General features: G+C 33.0%; 2 protein-coding genes across 2 annotated transcripts; both read right to left on the bottom strand.

Moving 5' to 3' along the window:
* Positions 1 to 4,774: 4,774 nt before the first annotated feature.
* Positions 4,775 to 5,564, bottom strand: LOC131857195 (shikimate O-hydroxycinnamoyltransferase-like). Its single transcript, XM_059209405.1, has one exon. The coding sequence runs from the start codon at positions 5,236 to 5,238 to the stop codon at positions 4,843 to 4,845; it is 396 nt and encodes a 131-aa protein (XP_059065388.1). The 5' UTR covers positions 5,239 to 5,564; the 3' UTR covers positions 4,775 to 4,842.
* Positions 5,565 to 5,585: 21 nt separating this feature from the next.
* Positions 5,586 to 6,545, bottom strand: LOC131057636 (hydroxycinnamoyltransferase-like). The gene is made up of 2 exons (XM_057991783.2): positions 5,912 to 6,545; positions 5,586 to 5,714 (listed from the first exon to the last, which is right to left on the bottom strand). The coding sequence occupies exons 1-2, from the start codon at positions 6,323 to 6,325 to the stop codon at positions 5,586 to 5,588; spliced, it is 543 nt and encodes a 180-aa protein (XP_057847766.2). The 5' UTR covers positions 6,326 to 6,545.
* Positions 6,546 to 14,243: the final 7,698 nt, after the last annotated feature.

The raw sequence follows: 14,243 nt of genomic DNA, 5'->3' as shown, positions 1-14,243 counted from the left end.
TTACTTAAATGATTAAATACAATGATCTATATATATAAAAAATGCTTATAATGATGTATGCAAATGGAAGTTTATTTCTTATTCTTTGATGATGAAATGATGAAATAATGAAATGATACCAATGAAATGTATTTGATTTTGATTTTTTTTTTTAATGCAATATGATGATTGTGGATGGAAATGCTTATAATAATTAGATGATGAGATATGAACAATGATAATATAATAATATGGTTAATGAATCTAAATGCACAAATGCAAATAAATGAACCTAATGAATAAATGAATCTAGATGCAAAGATGATAATGATAGATAAATCTAATGCAACTAATAATGATACAATTAATGCAAATAACACTAATGCAATCCTAATGTAATTAATGAATGATGAATGATAAATGTCATAATGTTTATTATAATATGCAAACCTAAATGATTTAAAAGATGAAATGAACCTGAATGATTAAATGCAATCTAACATGATCAAAAACCTAAATGATTTAAAAGATGAAATGAACCTGAATGATTAAATGCAATCTAACATGATCAATGCAAATTGTTTTTGTTTGTAAAAATATACTCAATCTTTATTTCAACCATTGATCTCAAATGAAATGGGATGAAATGCTTATAATGCAATGGAAAATGAATGCTTATAATGAAAATGATAATGAACTAATCTAAAATGATCTAAGTTAAATGGTACTGCCATTCCTCACATGCTTTCTTGTAACAGTGCTTGATTTCATCATTGATCTTTTAAACGTTATAAGAAAATACAAGTAACTTGACATAATGATTCAAGCTGACCTGGGTGCTTCTTACATGGATTTTGATATAGCAAGTTAATACAAGAAATTTTATATAATGAATCAAGTTGACTTGAATATTTCTTGCAGAATAGACAAGGATTATCCCTTTTCATGTATGACTCAGAACGTTTTCCTTCATCTTTTTTCGATCATATCCTTAGATGAGTACATACCTTACTAAGAGATAAACCACAAAGAACAAACAAAGAAGATAATCATGCCCCATCATAGCTCCTCTAGTCATGGACATCATCGAGTTACATAGGGTACATGATCAACAAAAAAATATCAAGATATAAACATTGAATCATGTATGTTGCATACATGTTCTCATAGCAATTAACTGATGTAATCATATTAATGAATGATCATTGATAATCCTTAATTAATTGCTAGTTGAATCTTTATATTCCGAGTTTCACGATCCAGTTATTACAAATGTCTTGATCTCCATTGCCTTGTTGTTTGCCGTCTATTTCAAAACCCTAAGTGTTTTTGGTTTTTCTAAGTTTTTGAATGTTTTTGGATTTTTTGAAGCTTTTAAAGATGCCCTTAGCAAAAAGATTTAGGATTTTGCTCCTAGCGGAAACAAAATTTATTATGGATGTACAAAGGATGATCTAAACCATGGTGGGATACAAATGTAGATATGATTGATTATGATAAATCCAAGATAGTGACTACGATAAGTATGTCAAAGATTGATAACTGTTGATAAGATGCATACTACCTTCCAATACAATAGATGAAATGGATATGCGAGGATAGATGGGTGCAATAGGATGAATAGATGGGCTAGGATGGATAGATGGGCAAAGCGATCTCATAGATGAAGGAACCCACTTTTAGATAGCGCCTGTTTACCAAGTTTTCACCATCTAAATTTATTGTATTTTTTCCATATTTGATTTTTTTTTAACTATTTTCGTTGTTTTACACTTTTTTTTAATGCTTTTTAGGGATTTTGTTGCTTTTCTGATTTTTAGGCTTTTTCTGCTTTTTCACTGTTTTTTTTGTTGATACTTTTAAGCATATAATTTCTTCATATGCATAGTATTGATATGCTCATCGAACCAATCACCTTCTGGTGTAGATTATCTGTATGCTCCTAAACCATATGCTACTACCACGACAAAAGGACCCAACCAGTTTGGCTCAAATTTACCTTTCTTTTCTCGATCTTGCTAATTTCATGGATTTTCCCTTAGAACTAGATCTCCAATCTGAAAAATGTGTGGCTTAACTCTTTCGTTGTAACTTCTTGTCATCCTTTGTTGGTATGCTTTCAAATGATCTGAAGCATTTTGGCGAGGTTCTTGAATCAACTCAATTTCTTGAAGCCTAGAGACTCGCTGTTGTTCCTCTGGGGTAAGACCTTTCAAGGACACTCATAGAGAAGGTATCTCTACTTCCATTGTCAATATGGATTCTGATCCATAGACTAGAGCATATGGAGTTTCCCCTGTTGGTGTGTGAATATTGGTTTGGTATGCCCATAGAGTAGGATTTAGCTGAATATGCCAGTCTTTACTAGCTTCATTGACTATGTTCTTCAAATCTTTAGGATTGTTTTATTTGATGCCTCAGCTTGACCATTTCCATATGGGTAATATGGTGTAGAAAACCTATGTTGGATATGGAATCGCTCACATAGTTCCTTCATATCTTGATTCTTAAATGACCTCCCATTATCGGTGATGATGGTCATAGGGACTCCGTAGAAATAGATTATGTAGTTCAAGATGAATGATGATATTTTATTTCCTATCACCTTTGTCAAAGGTACTGCTTCAATCTATTTAGTAAAATACTCAATTGTAGTCAAACTGAATTCATGTCCATTTGAAGATGAAGGATTTATCTTACCCACTAGATCAAGACCTCATTGAGAAAATGGTCATGATCCTACCATAGGATGTAGTTCTCGTGCTAGTGTGTGGATGAGGTTCCCATGGATCTGATATTATTTATATTTTTTCCATATGTAAATGAATCTCTCTCCATAGTAGGCCAATAGTAACCCAATCAAATAAGTTTCTTAGCCAGTGTTAAACCACTTGAGTGCATGCCACAAATACCTATGTGGAATTCGTTAAGAACTTTCTTAGATTCCTCTTGTTTGAGACATCTTGGTAGAGTGGTATCTAGACCTCATCTATATAAGTTATTAGCAATGATAGTGTAGTGGGATGACTGATGGATAGCATTTCTTTTCTAATTGTGGGATAGGTCAGGCAGAAGGATATTCTCCTTTAGTTATTGATAAGTTTGGCTATATAAGGATTGATCAGTTCCGGATATGTGGAAACTCATGTGGGTATTTTAGGATTCAACAGTAGGATGCAAGATATCTTCCACCTGGAATTCGTAACGTTGTTGATTCTCTTGATTCTCCAAAAGAGACGGTATTGTAGCCATTGCATCTGCTGCTTTGTTCTCATTTCTTGGGATCTCAGTGAATGATATTTCTTCAAAGTTTTCTTTAAAATCTTCAACTAGCTATTTAAAGGGCAGCCTTGACAACTATACGATATATATTATTGCACCTAGTTGTTTACATTTTTTATTGTATACATGCTTGTCATTTAAATTGTCATTAATTAAATTATATATTAACTTGCAAGTTTATCTTATTTTACTCTTGTAGGAAACACCTAGCGTGAGTACGGTGACACATGATCCAAGCTTTGGAAGTGCAGTCAAAGACAAATGAAAGGTAATTGAATGCAAATATGATTGAATTAAGAGTTTAAATAACTTATAATGATTAACATGTCTACATATATTGATAGTTTCACATACTTGTCATCTTTATGTACAGAGAATTTTTGGCTTCACATCTTTGTTGATTGCACCCATAATACTTAAAGAAGTAGAAGATATGCCTCAGGTACGTATGTTTATTTTCTTTTGTGTTTAGTAGATATAATGTGTTCCTATCATCAACAATTATATGCTAACTTGTATCAATGTTATGTTTGCGAACATATAATATAGGTTGTGTACGAAAATGTTGATGACATCCTTGATCTATCAAAGACATAGTCTAGCACTCCTAACTGTCTTAAGAGAAAATGTGGAGATGAGGTAATCAAGAATTCAATTTTCGAGTTCAATTATAGTTCAATGTATATTGATTTTTATGTTAAATTTTTTAATTTAAATTATATAATATAACTAATCTCAATTGTGGTTTGATTTTGCTTGTGCAGGATCCTTCAAAGCCAAGGAGTGCTTCGAAGAGGATCGATTTTTATGATCCATCAGTAGTGTCTAGATGTTGTTTTTTCTATAAGACTGTAGGCTTCTAGCTTTAAAATATAATATAATACATTAAGAATATCTAATAACTTGCATAACATGAAGTGAGATGGTTAAGTGTTATTCATGATATTGTCCTCTACAAACCTTTTAATGTACATGCCTCGATATAAATCCTACAAGGAACATGATATTCAATAATGAAGATCATAGATCAAATATAGTTATACCAATATATCATGTCTTCGTACATAGAAAACAAGATATATACAACATTACAAAGTATGATAATCATACATATTACTTAGAATTTTCAAAAATTAAATTACGACATAACTTGAAGCACTAATCACAATAATGTAAAAGTGATATTCTAACTAGACTTACACAATTCACAAAATGACATCGCATTAATCAAGCATGACTCTAAATCATATATAAATGTACTATCGATCAAATGATCAATATTAAGTATGAGTAAGAAGATACATAACCATAAACATATCATGTCACAATCCAATACATACAACATTATAAATGTGTCACCAACCAATTAAATCCTAAAAATATACTAAACATTTAAACATTACTAAAAACATTGAGACACAATTGAAATAATAATAATAATTTTAATTAAAAAAACAATTGATCTTATTGTTTCAATAAACATCTTCTTTCAATTTTTGAGCCTTTCCCAATGTCAAAAAGGTTTGTCCCACCTAATTCCTGTAGAATAGAATCAAATCATATCAGATTACAGTTTATATGTTAAAACTCATAAAGCAGCTTACCAAATTTTGCCATATCATTCCTTAGTAATGACAGGCAAACAGACACACTCCCATCATTAGTAGGGTTGGGCAAAATGCGGCACAGTCCTTCTGGAGGATTTTTTTCTACAGGTCCCATCGCAGTTGGCCTTCCCCAACCAAAATCTGCCTCATAAAAGGGCAAAAGAGTCCAGCTATTGATTGTCATATTAGGGCACTTATACACATCTCCGCTTCTCACAAAAGCATTCAAATCTGGTTGTAACTCCAGGAAATCCAAATTAGACCGTAGATATTCATTATCCATCTTGGCTATTGACCCATGAATTTTTTCAGCGCTATACCACAAAGGATTGGAGACAATATCTCTTGCAATGTCTATTGGCGTGGCCATAAAAATAGCATTGCCAAAATACCCACGAGGAAATGTAGAGTTTAATGGTCTACGGAGACGATCTCTCCCGTCTACAGGAATGTAGAGTTTGCATCTTTGCTTTTCTAGTAAACCTCGAGCTGTGGTACAACATTTCCAAATATGGGCTGCCAGGCTTACGTATGTGGAGTAAGCCTTATTAAGGGGGTTCTTGCTTGCCTTGTCTTTTAGGTCATTAACTTGCTCTTTACTAAGATTGAACCTTTCAAATGAGACCTTGTTTGCCTCTTCTTGCAGAATAAGATTTTCATCATGTTTTTCTCGGTGGAGGAGGGGTGGAGATGGTGCAAATTCTTCGTGTGAAAAGCTCACTCTGGGAGGATTTCACGAGCTACATCACAAAAGCTATTCACGAAATGTAGAGAAGATACACCATCTGCTAAGATATGTTGTATCCCAGTTCCTAAAGCCACCCCTCCACATCTGAACTTGGTTACCTGTCATTCATTTACTATTTTAGAAAGATTCAAATCATATGTTTTTTCAGACCATTGTAATTAACTATCATCTAATTAATGATCATAGTAAAAATAAAATTAATAATCAAATGAGCTTTCAAATCACTTTACTTCAATATCATCTAATAAATGATCCTTTAATTAATAATCAAATGGGCTTTCTAAATTAGATTTACCTGAATCATAAGCAGAGGAGATTTAGTGAAGCCATTGTGGTAAGTAGCAGAGGGAACCAAAGTGGTGAGTTGTGAAGGGGAGGTGAAATCCCCAAAATCATCGATTGCTGAGTCGTTCACGGCTTCCACAAACAGAGCGCCCTCTCCATTACAGTCCACAGCAATTCTACCACAAGAGTTATCTACAGTCAGTCTGCCTGCCAGCGGATAAAAATCCACTAACACCTTAGAAAGCGCGTCTTTCAGTACTTGACCCACATCCAATTCTCCATTGGTGGGAGGCCTTCTGTAAATATAAGCAATTGCAGAATGACATCTAAGCATAACTAAGTCAATATTTGAGACCCAAAGTTGGTGATGTGGAGTGGATTTTACAGGCTTAACAAGCACCGAATCTGTGACAGTTACATCCATTTTTCCGAGGCTGATGAGAAAAATATAGGGTAGACAAATGGACAATTGTACATCAAAATCGTACAGGTATCGTATAGAATGTGTCTGTAACTAGAAATAAATAGGCATTGCATGACACTTTTCAGGCAACCTTATCTTTTCTGTCGAGATCTTAATTTTTTCCTTTCTAACAACTCATACGTGACTTTGAGGTAATGCCAGCTACCGATGCCTGGCATGCGCTTCCTGCTCTTCATACCCGCCATTAATATCAACCTTCAACCATCATACCAAAATTAAAACACAGCTACAATTTCGGTTTGGTGGATAAAAATCTTTTAAAAATTCTTCTAAATCTTGAGCTATATAACCACCAATAAGATATTTTATAGTGAGTCTTTGCAATTACAAGATATTTATCTAAAGCATAAAACTTGATCAACTATAAATTTATTATTCACTAGTACAGTAATTCACCTACCATTTCCCACCTATAAAGAATTGTTTCATCCCTTCACCCAATCTCCTAACTGTATCCACATGCTTTATACTTTTGTGTTACTTGATATTATCCTCTTCTAATTTAATTTGTTGGGATTACATATATTTCATTTGTGCTTCTTTACATATTTCATAAATTAGTGCAGGCTAGTACAGTAATTCACCTACCATTTCCCATCTATAAAGAATTTTTTCATCCCTTCACCCAATCTCCTCATTATATCCACATGCTTTATACTTTTGTGTTGATATTATCCTCTTCTGCTTTAATTTTTTGGGATTATATATATTTCATTTGGGCTTCTTTACATATGATATATTTTACATGGGTGTTCTACCATCTTCAAGAGTTGAAAGTTATAACCAGCATACTGATGCACTTATACTATTTTCAAGGATGATATAATCTATTTTTATCATAACTGTTAATTACACAATCATTTTCTTGGGAAATTACTAGTGAAATAGAAAACATTGGTGCTACCATTATTACTTTTTCATAAAATCTTAGATTAATTATTAAAAAAATATTTAATTAAAAATAAATCACCTCTAGATGATGATTATTTTAAGGAGAAAAGAAAGACAAGTGGAGGGAGAGGTTTGAGAAGATGACACAAGATTTGTACCATCAATTAAAGATCCTCAAGGGTAAGAAGGAAATTTTAAAAGAAGACAATTCATATAAAAGAAAGAGAAATGAGACAACTACCAATAAGTATGGTGAGGTGGTGCAAGGTGACAAGATAGAAATGGTGTAAGAGGAGTGGGAAAGAAAGGATTGGAGAAGAGGAAGAAAAAGATTAGGGTTGTTGGAGATAGAAATTAACTTTAAATACTAAGAGGAATAATATGCCAACCCTCATCTTGATTGAGATTGGTGCTAGGGTGACCTACAATAAGGATGGCCTAGAGAAACTTTCTTTTGAAAATATTCTTCCATAACTAGGACTTAAGTTTTCTCCAAGAAAATGTGATGGTTGGTGGCAAGGGAGTGCTCAACTAGGGAAGATATCATAGTGTGATTGTGTCTAATGTCAACACTATGCTCATTAATCTTGGTGCTAATAGATCTACCTATTCCCACAATGCAAAAACAATACTAGGAGAAAAAAACTTATAGAAACCTAAATAGAGGTCAATTAAAATAACATATTTGATAGATGGGATGAGATTTTTGGTAGTGATGACTAGTTTGAAGGAGCAAATGAGGCCTTTTTGTGAAGGATTTATGAAATCTTATTAGAGAGCCTTCACACCACATCAAAGATAACAAGAATATCATTGTTTTTTAATTATTTTTTCCTTTTATGAAATACACAAAATTGGTGGGGTCCTTGATAAAGGAGTTAGTCTTCCAATCATTAGGGTAATCATGGAAATGAGGAAGGAAGGCAATTTCTAGGTGGGGGAAGAGATATGTCAATTATAGGTTTGAGAATTATTGATCAAGTTTTATATTGTTGGCCCTATGTGGCATTTTGAACCAGGGCACTTTGTCTATGGGTTTGGGATAGCAACTCAGGGTGATGCCCTAAATGGATCATCAGTATATCTTCATCCTTCTTGAACAATACAACTTCACCTTATGTATAAAAAATAATATAAGACAAATAAGTTAAAAAAATTGTCTTTCTATATATATAATACAATATAACTATAGTATTCTATACATAATATTATAAATTATAAATTATATATAATAATTATATATTAACTATAATTTATAATACATTTTATAATTATAAATATTATAGTAATATATTTATAATACTATATATGTGTGTAAATATATATTATATTACAGTATAGTATTTTATAAATAAATATTATAGCATATTATAAATTATATTGTATCAATGATAAAAAAAAATATAATAACAATGATGATAGATATATAATTATATTATAAATAATATAACTATATATTTAAAGTATGAAAATATTTATATTATATTATTTTTTATTATAAAAGTAGAAAAACAAGGGTGTTCACTCTATACAAACTTAAGCCAAATAGGCTACTTACAATGCGTTATGAACATGCCAATATCAACAAAACAAAGTCTATAATAGACCACTTGCAGTACACTAGCATAAGAAATAGGAATATAAAACAAGGATGGGAGAAAATTCACCCACAACTCGGGGAAGAGTTTGGGAACATGAATAACTACCTTTCTACCTATGAATAACAACATTCCAAGTAATACTATTGTTTGGATCATCATTACAAGTGCAATAAAGAGGGGAAAGCCCCTTGGAGGGTTTATGAGTAGAAAGAGTATATTATTGAGTGTTAACTACCAAAGGAGCTTTGGGGTAGAACAAGAGAAAAAGATTAGTTTCCATAGGGTCAAAGGAGGCCACACTAATAGAAAGAGGAAAAGTAGAATCTATGAGGCTTGAGAAGGCCAGACTAGTAGAAAGAGGCTCAACATCATCCTAGGAGGAGGAGTCATCCTGTGAAGAGTCGTCAATACAAAAATCAAAAGTTTGGATAGTCATGTAATCACTATTACCATCCTTCTACCAAGTACTAGTGCCTTTATAGCATGAAAGAGAATAATCCATAGCTAAGTGACCAATTGAGAAGCATCTTCGAGAGTGAAAGGGGAGGCCCTCATACTAGAGTGATTAAGTTCATGGCCTATTTCCAACCATAAGAACCACATTCTTAGGAAAAGGTGTAGAGATGTCAATATCAACCAAAATTCAAGAAAAACTAGAATGACCCATGAAGGAAGTAGAATAATCAACCTTAAAAAATAAATTGATAGAATTGCTAATAGCCTCATAACAAGAAATCTCCCAAAAGTGGAATGAAAGATTGGGAAGATGAAGCCACATTGGATGCACATTGAGTGGTTCGGTAAAAGGGTTAAAAGAAGATGACAAGGGTTTGGTCGAAAGAGAGTTTACTTGCCAAAACCACAACTTTCTCAACACCAAGTCATGAGAATCATACAAATCAAAGGAAGGAATAAAAAACCCTTACACAAGGGAAGAGCTCAATGTTAGCAGCAACCAATTTCTTCCAAGAATGCATCACCCAATGACGCAAACCCAAGTAAGAAGGCCAAACAACAACAAATCTATACAGGAACCCACAATGTTGGTAGAAATCCACATTTTTCACCACTTCTTGGCCACAAACCGCAATCAAGGAGGCATGAGGCATGAGCACAAGGAAGATTATGAGATTTCTCATTAGGAGCATGAGAAGAATTAGATCTAGCAATACGAGCCAAGATCCAATCACAAGTAGTACAAAAAGGCTTTGGTGGGGGATGCCACAAGCCACAATATCATCCACAACAAACGACCTCAAACAAAAACATCCACAAGCAAAAGGTCCAACACTCATTAATGAAGGAATATTTGTAGGAGAGTACACTAGAGTTGTAGAAGGGGAAAACCCAAGGAGAGAGCCAATGATAGAGATGGAGGAGTAGACATGCCTAAAGAAAGCACAAGTGCCCCTATAGAGCATGGCCAAGGGGACTTCACTTAGTGAACCTAGGTTATATCACATGTGTTCATGGCATACTAAAGAATCCCCCTATTTTTTAAAAATATTGCCCTAAATTGCTATTTTCACCCCCTCCCAATACACAACCTAAATTAAAAAACCCCTATTTTCACTAGTTATTATATTTTTTCATAGCCCAAATAAATAAAAAAACTCCCTATTTTCACTAGATAGGCAATATATTGTTGTTGATTTTTCAAGATATTAAACCCCCAAATATGAATGCACATGATATAATATTCCTAGCTAGTGAAGCCCTTGTGAGCATGGCAAGGTAGAAAACCCCTTGATAAAAGACTTGGTAACCCAACAAACAAGATAGGGATACCATCAAAATCCAAGCCCATATGTCTAGGAGAAACCAGAGTCAATGATTCAAAGGCAAACTTGGTCAATCCAAAGGTTGGACAAGTCATTGCAAAGACATTTTTCAAAATCCGTGGTTTAGCAGAAGTAGAAAACATTTTTCAAAACTATTTATATTTATATTTTTTTTGTATGTTAAGTGGGAAAGGGCCCCAACCCATACAAATCGAGACTTAAAATATAATGGGTTTGGAGAGAAAGCCCGCCAACCAAAGAGTTTAGCCAAATTATACAGTAGAAGAGTTATATTATATTGTTATATAGTATAATATAATATATATTATCAAACTACATATTATGTTAAATTTAATAAAATGTATAAATGTTTATATTATAATATTATATTACATAATATATAATAATATGTAATATAATATAATGCATTAATATTTATATTATAATATTATAATAATAAATAACATAATTTATTCATACATTACAAATTATAATATAATAACATGTCATACAATATAACTAGCAATATAATATTTAGAAAAAAATTATATATAAAATGTCGATAGATATCATTATTCACGAAAGTATTTTATTTATCCATCATTCCATTTAAAACATAAATATATCTTTTCTATCACAACTTTCTTTACATCAATCCTTTCTTGCTATTTTTATGCTTACCTATATTAAAATAATATATTACATAATATATAATAATATGTAATTTATAATGTTATACATTAGTATTTATATCATATATTATATTATAATAATATAATAATAATATATTTTGGTATTATAACTTCTCGCTCGTCCTCCCATCCAAAAAAAATGAACCTTCATCTCCCACCCTTGGTGAATAGTAGCAATAACTCCTTGGTAACAACTCTCTTGCCAATGGCTCTCCTACTCGCAAATTGGTTGTGGAAATTTCCAACTCAAATCTGACCACCTCACAAAAAATCCAGCCTACTAGACCAGTTTTTAACACTTTTGTTAGCTCCTGGTTGAGAAACTCTTTTGTGGATCTACTTCATGAACCCTTAAAGGGATCTTCTGCTCAACCTATGAAATGCACCCCCTTGTGCCTAGTTTATTTTGAAGGTAGTTTTGGGTAAGGAGGTGTTGGATTGCATTTCATATATTGAAAAACCATCTCTTATTGGTAGATTCAATCATCTTTGGCCATCTCTTCTAGCATTTCTCTCCTACATCTTTGATCAGTGGAACTTGTTGGTGGTAGCTAAAATGGAAATTTACCCTTGTGGTGGGTTTTTTTTATGATTTTCTTTGATTCTACAGATGATAGGGATGTTTAAATGTTGATGGGTGTTTGGAAATAGGGTGTTCATACTCTCTCTCCACCCTTGGACACCTTCCTTCAATCTCCTAGTGGATTCTATGAAGTTTTCCCCTACCTAGGTCAAACCACCCCACCTCCATCTCTACAACTAGTTCACTATTATATATGAATCCATTGGCAACAAGTTGGCTTGGTTCATCAAAGTTGGCCCTAATATCAGTCCCTTCTCTTACACCTCCTTTGTGATAATTTTAATCGATTTGGACCTCTCTAAACCAATTCCAAATGAGATTTCTCTCAAGGTTGGTGAGTTACAATGGACACAGATCTTCGACTATGAAGGGATCATATTCAAGTGTAGATGCTTTACAACTAAACACTTGGCCTATTCTTATCCTTCTAATTCCTGGTTTCATTCCTCGCCGACTTAGTAGAATGACTTTGAATGGTGTCACTTCACGATCTTGCCACAAGATTTTGACCCTGCTTCGAACACTTATATATTCAGCACACCCTTATCTAATGGTTGTTCTTGCAATGGCTCATGTTAGTTTGACCCCCGTGGCCCATATCTTAGCATGTCCCATGTCTCTACGGTTGGTGTTATTATTCCTTCAATGGCCCCTACACCTATAGATCCCTCTTTTTGAGATACTAATGTTCTTCTAGCTTCTTCAAGTGTGCTTTCAAGTTCTGCACTTATCCCTTCCGTGCTCCCCTACTCCCTCTCTTTGGATTACTACATTCCCCTACTGGGTTCATTTGACTCATTTGCTACTTCTAAGGAATCGACTGGCATTGCCCCCCTTAGTTCTTTGAGGAAGGGTTCTTCTTGGATAGTAGTTTGATGAAAAAGAAGGGTCATTCTCTTCCAACCCAGAAATCTTTGATTGTACCATCGGACTCGATTCTTGATCCTAACTCTAATTTGCACTAGTTCGTATTTTTTGTCTATTTCAGCTTTGCATTATTGTACTCAAGCTATCTAGGGATAACTCTATTATTTTCTCAATAGTTGGCACTCTGATGTTTTTTGTCTAATCTAAAATGAATTAGGGCCTTCCCCACTTATATTAATAAAAAATATTATAAGAATAATAAATAACATAATATATTCATATATTATATAATATAATTATATATCATACAATATAACTAGCATACTCATATTTTAAAAAAATTGGATAAAAACTATCTAAATATCATGATTGAGAAAATTATTTTATTTATCCAATATTCAACCTTTATTTCAATCAATTTTTTTTTTTTTTTTCTATTTTTGATGGTTTTTTTTTTTCATAGATTCTTAATGACCTCCCATAGAAACTGCTACCACTGTAGATGCCCACCCATCCAACGCAATATTAATAATAAATATAATATAATAACATGATATATACTATTATATATATAATACAATATAATATATGAGAATATAAAATTGGAAATAGGTAATATTGTTAGGATTTTAGAGCGCATTCTTTAGCTTGAGTTTAAAAAAAGTCTTACCCAAATGCAGGGAAGTTTAGTAGGCCAAAAATTATTTTTGCTAGTCACTAAATGATCCAGGAGGATATGCTCCATTAAAATAGTTCCAAATTTCACGTGGCATCCACATGGTAGATAATTCCAAACACAACAATTTCTGGTTGTATTGGTCCAAAATGTCAGTTGGGGGAACCACTCAACCTTCGACATTGCCTCATTACCACTGCACCATGAGATGCGAAATAGTCTAATTGGGGCCGCAGTTTTACTTAAACAAAGTCATGGTTCAATATGATCCAAAAGGGGAGGCTGGCGGTTCGACCCACCGACCTCCCCACTCCATATTGCACTCCCAACTGCTATCGTAAGCAGGATCTTCGGGGCTTAAATCGGCTTGTTGGATTTTGTTGAATGGTAAGTCGAGAGTTTAGGGGTCAAGCCAAACCTGAGCCATTCCCCATTCGCTAATTCAAACCAAAATCAAATAAATATAAAATGCCTAACCCGATAAAGTTTTAAACTATCATATTTTTAAAGGATTATAAGGGGATTTTAAATGGCATTGTAAAGCCCAAAAATATAAGGGTCATTATTTTAAAAAGGGTAGGTCTATTTCGTAAGATTGATTGTTGTAAATGGGAGATATGGTTGATTATCAAAATCATATGGTTTTAAGCCAAATTTGACAAAAATTATGTATAAAAAGGGGCTAGCTTAAGTGTTTGAGTTAGTGGTGATTTGTGAGAGAAGTTCTTAGAGAACTTGAGTGTCCTTTTCTATGCATTAGAGGATTA

The sequence above is a fragment of the Cryptomeria japonica genome, chromosome 7, assembly GCF_030272615.1.
Source record: "Cryptomeria japonica chromosome 7, Sugi_1.0, whole genome shotgun sequence".
NCBI lineage: Eukaryota > Viridiplantae > Streptophyta > Pinopsida > Cupressales > Cupressaceae > Cryptomeria > Cryptomeria japonica.
Note: the sequence above shows the minus strand (reverse complement) of the source record. Positions and strands in the feature narration are given on the sequence as shown.